The following is a 14,210-nucleotide window of genomic DNA, read 5'->3' as shown; positions in this document are numbered from 1 at the left end:
CGAGTTCAAAGTTGGCTAAGTACCCGTTGGGAATATTTTAGTTTTTCTTGCCTCAGTGATTTACCGGATGTCAGAAAAAGTCAATAATTGCATTTCTTGTGGGAAACAGATACCGCATAGAGATTATCATACTTTGTGTATTCCTTGCTTAGGGCCTGAGCACGACGTTGTTGGCTGTCGCTCTTGTGCTAGATTTAATAAACGCACTATAAAGAGAAGGTTGGATTGTGCAAGGTTAGTCTTTGGGAAGCGGTGCAATTATAAAATGCCGTCAGATGCTCCGACGCCTGCTTCTTCGAAGAAGCGCAAGGACAAAGCAGTTAAGCCTAGGCTAGAAGAACCGTCTGTACCGGACGCCGGTTCTTTAGAGGTGTCGGTGGAGCCGGTGGCTCCACCGGAGGTTTCTTTGTGTTCCCAGGGTGAGACTTTATTATTGCAAGATGTGGCCTCTCAGGAGGCAAGTCAGGCTGAGGGGCTTCTCAGGTTACTATACTCCCTCCCTTCCTAGGGTGGCTAGGCCCTCTCCTTCTGTTTCAAAGGCTTCTCCCAGGGGCAGGCCAGGTTTAGCTTCAGTTGGTGTTACCCCTAGCTCTTCAGGAACTGTGCCCAAGAAGCATATGCTTAAAATGGCAGAAGATTTGATTACTTTGATTAGGAGTTCTATGCCCCCTCCTGATAAGAGACCTAGGGTGGAGCCTGAGCTGGGGGTTTTGAGCAGGCTTCAGATGTTTCAGAGTCTTCGGCTGAAGACTTGCAGGAGTACTCTCCTTATTCTGATTCTGATGTGGATGATTCTACTCCTTCTGCTTCTCCTCCTGAGGATTTTTCTTGTTCAGAAACTCTTCATACCATGAGGGAGCATTTTAAGTGGGAAGGTCAGGACTTCTCTGATTCCAGGAAAAGGCTTAGGGAATTTTGTTTTACCCCAGCATAGGCCTTTGGCTATACCTCCTGTTTTGGATGTAGTGGAAGATGTTTTTACAGAGGCTTCTCTTAATCCTGATTCTTTGCCTCCTGCTCCTGTTAAGCGGTTAGGTATTACTGGGTGCCTGGAGCTCGTAAGTATCTTTTAAGAGTCCTAGGGCAGACCCAGAAACTGTTAGCCAGGGGCCTAAAGGTGTTAAGGCTTCTGTTGTTAAGAATCCGGTTCCTGCAGACAAAGAGGCTAGGGCCTTGGATAGATGGGGAAAGAAAGTTTATACTTCTTCCACTCTTGCTATGAGGGCTTTGAATTGCCAGTTTCACATGTTGAAATACCAAAACTATCTCCTTTCACAATTGAAGTCTAAGGTTGATGCTCTGGCAGTAGGTATTGATTGTAAAGAGTTGCAAGATTTAGTACATGTTTCTGAACAGGTGGGTAAGCATTCTTTGCAATGTGGTTTTGATGCTGTACAGGCCTCGTCTAGGGTGGCTGCCACTGGGTCAGTTCTTCGCAGGCACGCCTGGCTAAGGGATCAAAATTTGTCTGAACATGTTAAAACAAGGATTTTAGATGCTCCTTTACAATCTGACGTGTTGTTTGGTCCTCCTGTTGAGGCAGTTTTAAAGAAAATGGAAGACAAAGCTAAGTCTATGCAGACTGTTAAAGATTTTTTGCAGGTCCAGCCTCCAAAGTTTAGTAGAAATTGGCCTACTAAGGGGTGGACGTATCCTTCTTATGATTCCCAGTCTAGGGGTAGATCTAGACGTGGAAGGGGCAGAGCTCAGGGCTCTTTCAGGCCTAGAACAGGGAGTTCTCCTGCACAGTCTTCGGGTGAGGGCAGGGGTCAGTCCTTTCGTAAACAGACCCAATGACCTACCTTTTCAGCTGCCAGAGCCTTCTTGTCTGGCAGCACCTTTGGGAGGAAGGTTGGCACTTTTCAAAGAAAATTGGAGTTTGATTACCCAAGACAGATGGGTATTGGATATCATACACCACGGCTACAGGTTTTATTTCCATACCTTGCCTCCTTTCAAAGGCATGCCAGACGTTCCTCCTCAACAAAGAATAGAGGCTCACAAGCAGGTTTCTCTGTTGCTCCAAATAGGGGCCATACAGCCGGTCCCTATGCCAGAAGTGGGCCTAGGATTTTATTCTCGCCTGTTCCTAGTACCAAAGAAGGGGAACACGTGGAGACCAATTTTGGATTTATCTATCCTCAACACTTATCTGGACATTCCCAAGTTCAAAATGTTGACGTTGCAGCAGCTTTTACCTCTGCTGGGCAAAGATCATTGGATGGTAACTTTGGATCTCAAGGAGGCTTACCTTCATGTTCCTATCAGACTAAGTTGCAGGAAGTATCTGCGTTTTCGAGCTGGGACTTCTCACTATCAGTTCTCTGCATTGCCCTTTGGCTTATCTACTGCGCCCAGAGTGTTCACGAAAGTTCTGGCTCCAGTGATAGCTTTCTTCAGGCTAAAAGGAATACAGATCTATCCTTATTTGGACGACTGCCTGATTCTGGCTCAAGGAAGGGAAGAGCTTCTTCATCATTTGGAATATGTGATAGCAGTGCTAAGATGCCTGGGGTATTCTGTGAACGAAATAAAGTCCAGTCTAGTACCCTCTCAGGACATGTGCTTTCTGGGTGTGAGACTGAATACAGCATCCCAGATGGCCCTTTTAACCCCGGACAAACAAAAGTCTATCCCTTTACTTCCATCAACTATCTCATCAGTCCGGGCTGACTGCAAGGACAGTCCTTCAAGCCTTAGGGTTCATGGCATCTTGTATTCTGGTGCTTCCCAATGCCAAACTGCATATGAGGAAGCTACAATGGTATCTCAAAAATGTATGGACTCAGCACTGCCAGGATCTGGACACTGTCATTCAAATAATACCTTGCATTCAAAAGGAATTTTTGTGGTGGGCTCAGGAATGTCACCTAAACAAGGGACTCTCTGTGACCCGGCCAGAGGCGAGTCAGATTTTAACGACAGATGCCTCAGACAAAGCTTGGGGAGCTCATCTAAATGGAAAGTGGATACAAAACAAGTGGCCTGTCAGACTACAACATCTACATATCAACATGAAGGAGATGTTAGCAGTCCAGTTTGCATTAATAGCTTTCAAGGAATTACTTCTTCCAGGGCAGGTGTTGATTCTAACGGACAACACAACTGTCATGTGGTACACCAACAAGCAAGGGGGAACGCATTCTTATCCTCTATGCAGGCAAGCAATGATTTTGTGGGAGACTGCTCTCAGTTTACAGCTCAATCTTCAGGCAAGGTTTCTGCCAGGAGCACAGAACTCCTTAGCAGATGTGTTGAGCAGACGAATTATGGATCCCCACGAGTGGAAATTGGATCCTCATGTATTTCAGAAATTGACAGTGTCATGGGGAACTCCAGACATAGATCTGTTCGCTTCTCCACTAAACCATCAGCTGCCAAAGTTTTGCACAAAAAGGTTTCATCCCACAGCTTGGAGAGTGGATGCTCTTTCTTTCAATTGGAGCAATCTTCATGTGTATGCCTTTCCGCCTCTGCCTCTCCTCCCAAAGGTACTTCTAAAGGTCAGACAGGACAAGCCAAGGATGATTTTAATAGCTCCGGATTGGCCTCGACAGCACTGGTACCCATTACTGAGAAGTCTGGTACGGAAGCCTCCATGGCCTTTGCCTTCGATTCCACACCTGTTGTCGCAGGAGGACAGCCATTTGCTAAATGTCAAGCTTCACACTCTGCACCTAACAGCCTGGCATATTCTGTTTTGAACCATAGTGGGCCTCCACTTCCTCAGCAAATTTTGAATGTTATTTTGGAAGCTAGAAGGCCTAGTACAAGGAAAGTGTACGCAGACAAATGGAAGAGATTTTTATTTTGGAGTGCAGCAAAAGATTTTGATGTTTCTGAGCCTAATTTGTGTGTGGCTCTTCAATATCTTACTGAGTTACTAGACAAAGGTTTGTCTTTCTCTTCTATTAAAGTTCATGCTGCAGCAATTTCGGCTCACTATGATTGCGACCCAATATTGTTTTCTCATCCTTTGTTCAAGCAATTTCTTAGAGGGGCAAAGAATATAAGACCCCCACGAAGAGCTCCTACTCCTGCTTGGGATCTCAATTTTGTGTTGGAGAAACTCACTCTACAACCTTTTGAGCCTGCAGCTACTTCTGAGTTGAAATATTTGTCATGGAAGACTGCTTTTTTGTTGGCCATTACCTCTGCAAGAAGGGTTTCTGAATTGCAGGCCCTTATGGCGGTTGAGCCTTTCTTGATTTTCCATAAGGATAGGGTATCATTAAGTACTAATCCTTCCTTTATGCCTAAGGTGGTTTCTAGTGTGGCTTTAAACCAAACTATTCATTTGCCTACTTTTTATGCAAATCCCCAAAATAAAGGGGAAAAGATTTTGCACACTTTAGATGTACACAGGCAGTTGCGTTATTATTTGGACAGAACTAAAGGGTTCAGGCAGTCTCAGCAGTTGTTTGTTTCTTTTGCTTTGAGTTCTCAGGGCAAGCCTGTGTCAAAACAAACTATTTCTAAGTGGATTGGGTTTTGCATTGCTTTCTGTTATTCCCATCATGGTAAGGAGATCCCAGCTGGGATTAGGCCTCATTCCACTAGGGCTACTGCCACTTCAACAGCTTTTTTGAGGGGAGTGGCAACCAAGGATATTTTGGAGGCAGCTACTTGGAGTTCAGTGCATACTTTCTCTAGGCATTATCACCTGCCACTTTACTCTAAATCCAGGGCTGGTTTTGCCACTGCTGTTTTGCAGGGCATCTTGGCAGCTCCTGCTTCCTTGTAGTTAGCCATCCTCCCTTTCCTCTGCTTTGGGATTCTACCCAAGTGTAAGGACTGCAGCAATGTGAGATGAAGAACATAGTACAGTTTTGTACCTACCATAAATGTAGATGTTCGAAGATCCACATTGCTGCAGTCCAATTTACCCTCCCTCCTTCCCCTCTGTAGTTAGAGGTGGTTGTGTGGGTTGGGTTGTACATATTGTGTATATTGTATATATTGTACATATAGTTAGTGCAAGGGTGGTTGGTTGGTTGTTTGCTGTCTTTTGGTTTTGTCCTTTATTTTTAGGGTCTTTTGACATCTGGGGCAAGAAAAGACTGAGGATATGACGTCGGTCATGCGCATTTGTACCCTGACGTCCTGATGTCAGTCAAATGTGCCTTGACCGACGTCAGCCTTATACTTGGGTAGTCCGCTGTCCTCGGTCGGCCCGAATATCAAAGTGTAAGGACTGCAGCAATGTGGATCTTTGAACATCTACATTTATGGTAGGTACAAAACTGTACTTTCCTTCTCTTCTCTTGTGTTCATGTCATCCAGCAAGGAAAATGTCCATGTGGGAGGCAGTCCCCATAAAGAATATTGTGACTATTTTTTTGTTTGGGTGCTTCCCACGATCATGCACAGTGTTCTATATGCCAGGTGTTTGTGCCTAAGACCTTGCATAGTCACCTCTCCACTTTGCTCATAGACCTGGAGAACCAACTTAACTTGTTGGCTCAGTGTGCTGTGGTAGAACCTTCCCATCCAGAAGGCCAGCTGTCTGCCATGAAGGCCAAAAAAGGTCTGATCTGGCTGTTGTCCATCCTTCATCAGATGTCTCCCGAGACTGGTGAAAACTTGGAGGACCGCCCAGTGCTTGCTTTGTATTCCTCTACCACGACCCCATCAGAGGCCAGCATGGGTCTGGCATCTCTCATGTTCTCTGAGGCTTTTTAAACTTCTTTCCTTGACATTGAGGGGGAAGGTTGGCTGATTATACCCAAAGGACCAAGGGAGATTCCTCAGATCTTGGTGAGGGAGGCGATTCCTATAACTATTGTAGTCACCTCAGGGGTCTGATCCTCCAAAGGTATTTCAAGCGGACCTCCCACAGAAAAAGAAACAGACTAGGCATTTTTCCCTTGTTAAGGATCCCTAACATAAATAGGATTTCAACTCTGGGTTTATTTAATGCTTTGGCCTTGAAGCTCTTCAAGGGGTATATCTGTTGCTGCTCTTCCATGGTCTTCCAGTCCACTGAGGAAGCCTAGGTAATTGGATTCCTTGGATGAGGATCTGAACTCGGGGGAAGAATCCCTGGCTTATTCTTCCTAAATCCCTTTCCTCTTGAGCTGTGGTTCAGAGGAGGAGGATCCAGACTACCCTTTGGAATGCTCTCCTTTGGGGATACCTTTGCCCATGTTATGGACTATTTAAGTGGTATTAAGTGTCTGATATTCAAGAAAAGGTGTATTATAAGCTCCTGTAGATGGAGTCCGTCAACCCATTTGCTCTTCCTCCTTTTCTGGCTGCCTTTTTGGATTACCATTTTGTCAGCTTCTTTAGTCCTTCTCCTGCTCCTGAAAATTCAGATAGGCTCTATAAAATGCCTGAGAAGTGCAAATTTCATCATAAATGCTCTTCTGGTGAACCTTCTGTAGTGTCAGTTTCCTAACGAACCATCCACGTTGCTGCTCTTCAAGCTGTTGCCCTCAGATAAGGATAGAGCCCTAGGAAGGTTATGCAAGAAGTTTGCGCTGCTGCAACTTGGTCATTTAGAGCCATTAACTGCCAGACTCATGTGAGCAGATATGTTTTGGCTCTCCTTTCTCAAGTGGTTTCTGACCTTTGTTAGGGAAGGCTCCAACCCTTTCCCTGATGGGCTCCACTTCACAAGTTGCCCGCCATTCAATCAAATGCAGCTGATACCTCCACCAGGACTGCTGCCTTTGATTGCATTTATAAGGAGTTATTCTTGTCTTTGGGCTTTGCCTGACAACATTAAGGCCAAACTTTTTGATGCTCCTTTGGATAGTGAGTCTTTTTGGATCTGCTGCTGCTGACCTTTTGAAGTCCCTCTAGGACAGGGGCAAAACCTTGCAGGAGCCAAAACATATCTTTTTTCCCCCATTCCTAAATTATCCCTCCAAGTCTGCCTTTGTAGGCAATCTTGCCCTCCTCACAAGGGTAAGAAAGGCTCTAGGCTTGTGCCTCCTACGCAAGTCTACTCAGACTACCTCCCGGAAGCCTTCTTTTCAGGACAAACTTAGTTCTGTTTGACTGTTTGCTTCCTCCTTCCCTTGACAATGGTTCCTTTGTCCTTCAATATTTCCCTCTCTTTTCCAAATTAGCTATGAGTCACTTCAGAGTCTTGAGTCTGTCCATTGTCTATCAAGTGATATTTCATGGTTTGGAAGTCCCTTCCTCCCTTTTCAGGCATTCCTCAACCTCCTTGGGAAAAGCTGCCTTGTTACCCAGATGTTCACTATTTTTGCTAAGGGGTACCATTCAACCCATGCCTCCCACCCTGGTAGGGAAAGGATTTTATTTCAGAATGGTTTTGGTCCAATGAAAGGGAGGGTACATGGACACCAATTCTGAATCTTTCCCTGCTGAACAAGTTTCTCAATAATCCTTCATTTCAGAGGTTATCCCTTCAGACATTGTGTCTGACTCTTCTTCCACAGGCTTTTCTGGTATCTCTGGATCTCAAGGGTGCATACCTTCATATCCCCATTCATCCTTCTTTCAGGAATTTTTACTTTTCACTGTCTCGTCATTGCATTTTAATTTCTCTGCTTTGCCCTTTACCAGATGCCTTGCTCCTGTCAGATTTTTTTTCCTATTTAGACAATTTTCTTATTCAAGCTCCTTCCTCCAGCAGACTGCTTCAGAATCCCAGGTTTACTGCTTGCTTTGTACACAGTCTGAGGTTTACCATAAACCTTCAGAAAAGTAGGTGTGATGTCTTTCCAAATCATATTTTCCTCAGCTGCAGGTTTCAGACAGTTCCCATGTTGGTGTCTTTGCCTAACCCCAAGACTGTCAGTAACCTTTTTCAAATCCCTTCTTCTCTGGCATCTGTCACAGCCAAGAAATTTCTCAGGATTCTGGGGTTCATGGCATCCACCATTCCCATGCTGCCTCTTGCCAGGCTACATATGAGAATTCAGTTGTACCTCCAAATTGGTATGGCTTCAACATTGCTACCCATCAAGTTGCTGGCACCTTTCCTCCCCTCTCTCAAGCTCGATCTTCTTTGGTGGGTTCATCAACTTTCTCTCAAACCAGGGCTTCCCATTCAAGTTCCAGTTCCCACTCAGGATCTCTTTACAGACTTCTCAGCCAAGGTATGTGAGGTGCCTCCTTTGGTCCCCTAAATGTTCAGGGTCTCTGGCCTCCTCGGAGGTCAGACCACATCAACTAAAGGAGATTAGGGCTTTTTCTAGCTCTGCAAGCCTTTAATTCCCTCTTCTCTCAGGCCTCCTCAAGGTTTTCACAGATAGTATCACTGTGATGTGGTATGTCGGGGGGGGGGGCACAAGATCTATCTTTGCAGACTAGCTCTTCAGGCCTAGGATCTAGCTATCCAGAATCAAGTGACTCTTCAGGCAGTTTACATTCCCTCAGAGCACAATCTAGTGGCAAAATCCTTGGGCAGGTCCAGCACACGAGCTCAGATGTTTCACAGAGATATGTTCCTGGACATTGCCCATTGGTGGGGTATTACTCTGGTAGATCTTTTTGCCTCCCCTGTGAACAGGCAACTTCCTGTATTCTGTTCCAGAATTTCAAGTTTTGGTTTGGAAAGTTGGATGTACTGTCATCCTTAGGAGATGTTTCTGTATGCCTCCCCCCCACCTCCTGTGTTACTGCTTGTTTTGTACAAGATCAGGCAGGACTCTTCCCAAAATCTTGCTGGCAAGTTTCTTTTGGCCCAGGCAACATTGTTTCCCCCTTCTGTTTGTCTGGGGGAAATCCCCCCTAAAGTTACCTCACTGGTTACATTTTCTCACACAAGACAAAAGGGGTCTCTTATCCATCCTAGCTTATTTACTTTTCAAATGACACTGTGGGTGATAGGGTTTTGATCCCTTTTAGGTACCTGCTTTGAGAACATGCTTCAGGTTCTGCAGGAGGACAGGAAACCCACTTCTAGAAAATGGTGCATTTCCAAATGGAAACTATTTTCTGTTTAGTGCCTTTCTCAGTCAGGATTCTGCATCTGTAGTGGTTCCATTTGTTCTCTTATTTTTGTGATCTGCTCCATGCTGGGTTGGCATATTCTTTAGTGAAAGCTCAGCTTTCAGCAGTTTCTTCTTGAATCCTCCTCTGGCATCTAGATTTCAGGTCAAGCAATTTTTTAAAGGTCTCTTTCATATCAGGCCTCCCAGGAAGCCTGTTCTGCCTTCTTGGGATCTCAATTTTTTTTACTTTAAAAATTGACCCATCCTCCTTTTGAGCCTATTTCCTTGCAACATTTTACTTGGAAGACTGTTCTGCTTTTGTCTCTTAATTCAGCCAAGTGTGTTTCTGAAACTTAGGTCCTCGTGGCTATTTGTTTAGTTTAGTTTTCCATAGAGACGTGGAGTTTCTTCATACTGAGCCTTCTTTTATGTCCAGGGTGGTCAGAGTTGTCCCTTTATCTGTCTATTCGTCTTCCTTCCTTCTCCACAATCTGCCAGTGAGAAGGTTCTTCACACCTTGGATTTGCGTAGATAACTCTGATATTTAGGTAAAGCTAACATTTTTTGCAGATCAAACAGCTTTTTGTTTCTTTACACCCCAGGACTGTGGGTTTGGCTGTTTCTAAGCAAGCCATCTTCTCCAGGATTTCTCATGCCATTTCCTTTTGTTCTCATGGCAAATGTCTTTTCTCATCTGTAAATGCACATTCTACTAGGAGGGGTGCTTCCTCCTATCCTTCAGGCTTTTACTTGGTCCCCTGTTTATACTTTCACTAAACATTACAAATTAGATGTTTCCAGGGCCAGAGCAGGCTTTACAAAGGCTAACTGGCATGGGTTTATGGGAGGGTTCGTCTCTGCCATCCTCCTCCCAGGCATCCTCTTGAATTCTTGTACTTTCTCTTAAGTGAAGAATACTGCAACAGTGATGGAAGGATATAGGACAGTTGTGTAAAATCTTACCATAACATTAGATATCCTCTTCACTGTTGCAGTATTCAGTCCCTCTCTCCTTCCCCACTCTATCCTGTCCCTTGCCCTGTGTTCTGGTTGCCCTCCTGGCCAAGGGGCCCTTCTCACTACTTTATTTTTCCTTTTGTAGTGCATCTATTCCTGTTTGGCCCTGAGGATATTCTGTTCCTCCAGGGGCTTTTTCAGTTTTATCTGCATCTGTAAGTCACCTTTATGCCCTACCTGGATCATACGTGTGAAGTAAGGTAACTATAAGAGCTGAAGGCTTTGATATACTGGCCAGATGTAGGGCTGTCCTTGGAGATCCTTTGGGTAAAGAATACTATACTGCAACTATGAAGAGAAGATCCTCTACGGTTTAGATTTTATACAACTGTACTTTTTACCTTTATACACCAGCTCTCCACAGCCTCTCTCAGCTAAGGATTGAAAGGAGGGTCATGCAGCTGACTTGCTGAGTTGGGTCATCCTTTATTTCCACAAGGGACAGAGCCAGCAACTCACCCTCATCTCATCCCTCATGCACAGGAGTTGGTTTTCTTGGTCTCCGTTGGGGAAATGGCACTTCACTATGTGCTGCTCAAGTGCTCACAACCCTCCATTTGTCCTGGAAGAGAAGGGGCCAGATGCCTTCACTACTATTCCAACCTGCATGGCTCTCTAAATGACAGAGCCTCTAATTAAATGCTTGTCGCCTAGGTCATAGTTAGGAATCCAGCCATCTGCACCATGTAGACAACCCGTCACTGGCCACCTTTGACTGTCCCACAATATATAGATTTATCACTGTAGCCTTTCAAGCTTTGCTTGATGGCCTGTTACTGAAAATTGTCTCTCTTCATTGCCATCTACAGACTACAAAATTTGTCACCTCTTAGCTGACTAGCAATTATTCATCAATGCTATCTGCTTAGATGACAGTTTACACACACAAATACACTATGCATCCCTTCTTGTCATTTTTCAAAACAGGCCTTCACAAGACTTGCACCTGCTGCTTGGATTCCCCCCCCCCCAAATATCTTAAATTTACACATATGACAAAGGCAATCTTACAAACGTACAAAATGATATCACTAGTTGCAAACAGTTTACATCACATACACCATTGAAACAACTGTAGTTGTAAACATTATACATCACTTATAAACCAGTCATCGGTTAGGCATTATATGGCTCATTCAAATCCTGCTTAAACCTCATTCCTGGTGTGCATATTTTGTTCCCATAGTTCCCATTTTTCCTTTGTAGTTTGCTCCTTCCCTGTTCTAAAGATACCAATTCCAGTTCCATCTCTGTTACTATATTCACTACTTCTAATAAAGTTGGTCTAGACTTTGATTTCCATTTTCTAGTAATTGCTTTTTTGGCAGCCACCATAATTAGACTCAGCAAGGCGTTACTATCTCTAGGCAATTCCGATTGTGTAGCATAACTCAAAAAACTAATTTCCCCAGTCAGTCCAATCTGCTCACCTAGCATCTCTGACAGAGTGGTCTGCAGGAAATCCCAAAAGTCTGCCAGGTCATTACACTCCCAAAATATATGCTCCCAGCTGCCTCTTTCTTGCCTGTCACATCTCCAACATTTGCTATCCACCTGAGGAAAATTTTTTTGGAGTCTACTTTGGTATAAAAATACCTATGCAAACATTTCCAGGCAAAGATCCTAAGTCTTCTAGACTTTGTTGCATATTTGGGAGATATACATATATCCCCCAGTGTCTCTTTGTGAATTTCTTATCCAGTCTTTCTTCCCAATCCTTTCTAAGCTCCTCTGATTGATTCTTATAATTATCATGCAGCGTTTTATATGCTTTACTAATTATTCCTTTTTTAACGGCAGCTGCTGCTCTAGATTCTGTTAAAAAAACTGCCAGTGCTGGTCTTTCATTTAGGAGCCCCCTATTTCTTTCTCTTTGCCTTTACTCTGATATCAGTCCTTGATAGGGAACGTGATCTCTTGGCCTCTTCCCATTCTGTTACCTTTCCCTTTCTAGTTATTTGCTCCCAATGCCTTGGTTCCTTTGCCAGTTTTCTCCAATAAATTCCCGCCCCCTCTTGCCTTTTACCTCTATCCCTGACCACAGTCAACCCTGTTGGCAAAATCTCTCTCCTCCATTTTCGTGCTGATTTGGTTCTTGGAGTACTCCGTGCTATTTTATGAATGTAATACTCTGTATGATTTTGGTTGCTCTCCTTAAGAGTCTGCATCCAAACTACCAGTCTCTCCTTGTTTCTTGAGCTTCTTGTGTCAGCATCATTCCTTTCCACTTTGAATTATAGTTTTCTGTTTGTGCTATGTATAAGAACATTAACTGTGTTGCTCTAAAATAACCCCTCAAATTAGGTAATCCTAGTCCACCTTGTTTATTTTTTCCATTACAAAATTGTGTACACACTGCCAATGATATTCAGTCTTACCACCCCTTATCTCTCAGCTTTTAAATCCTACTTGCAAAATTACTTACACAATTTGCCAGTTGCAGAATGCTTAGAGAGACGGATTAATCTGTTTTCCACCATTTTCTGTTATCCTTTCAGCAAATCCTTACAAACCCCTAATCCTTTTTCTTCATACCCATTTCTTTCCAACTTTCAGTTTTCCTTGTACCCTTTTAAATCCAGAGAGAATACTACTTTCTGTTTTGATGAATTCTTGCACAACTCTACCACTTATTTTGTCTGCACTTGCACATTACTGCTTTTGTGTATTGGGGATGTGTATATTTTCTATCACACTTTCCTTATCTAATGTCTGCAAGTCTTAAATATTTATACAGAATTTTGTACCCATGCATGTTTGCAGCACTTATGCATGCAACTCGGCTTGTGGCTAAAAAGGATCTGTTGGATCAGTTCGCTTTGGCCAGTTTTCAAATGAAATATAAAACAGTATATGTTACATAGTGACCTATCCTAGCTTAGGGGAGATAAAGAATCAGCATGAAGTACTGCTGAATTTGATGATAGTTGGACAATGTATGTTTTGTCTTGTAGAATTATGAAACTGAACATTGGAGAAGAAAACTCCAGGAAGATTTTGAGAAAGCATTCTTTGACGTGTTTGACATTCGGGGAGAGGAGAATGAGTCAGAAGAACTGAGTATGACAATTGATGGATGTGTGTGTTTTTTTCTTTTAGAGTAATGAATTTGGACGGATGGGAAGAAAGCTCCATGAAGATTTTGACAAAACTTTCTGTGAAGTATTTGACATCATACCAGATTCATTAATTACGTCAGCAGACACTGAATATAAATAATTCCAAACATGGTCATTTGAACTGTAACCTGTTTCTAAGTTTTTTCTTTTGTTTTTTTATCTTTTGTAAGTCTGTCTTAGGATATAATGTACCAAAATGTGCCTTAGGAGATTTTTATGCAATGGGAAAACACGTTTTTTTACTGTAATATTACTTTAGTGCTTCTCAAATAAAATATTTTAAAAGCTTTTCTACCTTAAAAGCTTTTGCAGATATTTGGTAGGGGTTTAAGAGTTTATAACATTGCCCACATGTGGTTCTGTAAAACTACTTATTTTTGACTTGTTTATTTCAAATTTTAAACTGTAAGGCCCTGTGATTGCAAATAAACGTTGCAGCTTACCTTGAGAACATGAAGTAGCATATTGTACATTAGATATGTTTCAAAACCGTTTTTCTTACTAGTGCCACACAACTGTTTAACACTTGAGCATTTCATTTTTTGTAAATGTTGTATCACCAGATCAGTTCTAGATTATGTGCAAATCTGAATACCATGTGCACAGCACAACTCTGTCACAAACAGTGCAGTGCAAGGATTTGTGTGCATTAACCAACCTTATTCGTTGTCATGCACTAAACTGCAGAGAAGACTGAATAATATATGCTGCTAAACATGAACTAGAGTGATTTTCTTCAAGCCTAAATGTGTTTTGGCATTAACGGCCCATTTCCATTTATACAGAATGCAAGTAAAACATGATGTCCTATTCACATGTAGCAGTATTCATAACAGTAGGGAGGTTGCTGCCTGCAGCGCTGACATCCGGCCAGTATACCAAAGTCTTGTTTCAGGAGGGTATGTGACGCGTCCTGCGCTAGGGCCATAAAAAACAACGTAGGGTATAAAAGTGACGTCTGCACGTACCCTCTTCAGAATTTTTCTGCTGCAGTGAACGTCTGACTCCAGTTCGCCAGTTTGGACAGTAGATTGCTAATTCGGACGTCCACTACAAACTGCTACAGATAAGTACCCTGTGGGGTTTTCATTTGTTTCCTTTTGGTTTTTTGCTAATACATGCATGTCCACTAGAAAGGGGACATGTGCTTGTGGGAGACAGA

The 14,210-nt window shown here is 43.1% G+C and overlaps 1 protein-coding gene across 1 annotated transcript in view; it reads left to right on the top strand.

Annotated features, from left to right (window-relative positions):
- LOC122794876 (nuclear body protein SP140-like protein) overlaps window positions 1–13,501 on the top strand; it is a 619,738-nt gene extending 606,237 nt beyond the window's left edge. Inside the window, exon 12 of the mRNA XM_044063475.1 lies at window positions 12,884–13,501. Within this exon, the coding sequence (XP_043919410.1) occupies window positions 12,884–13,033 (150 nt within the window). The 3' untranslated portion in view covers window positions 13,034–13,501. The remainder of the gene's footprint in view (window positions 1–12,883) is intronic.
- Window positions 13,502–14,210: the final 709 nt, after the last annotated feature.

The sequence above is a fragment of the Protopterus annectens genome, chromosome 2.part1 (genome assembly GCF_019279795.1).
Source record: "Protopterus annectens isolate FY-2018-M chromosome 2.part1, PAN1.0, whole genome shotgun sequence".
Taxonomy (NCBI): Eukaryota; Metazoa; Chordata; order Ceratodontiformes; family Protopteridae; genus Protopterus; species Protopterus annectens.
The sequence above is the reverse complement of the archived record's forward strand: the minus strand, read 5'-3'. Positions and strand labels throughout refer to the sequence as shown.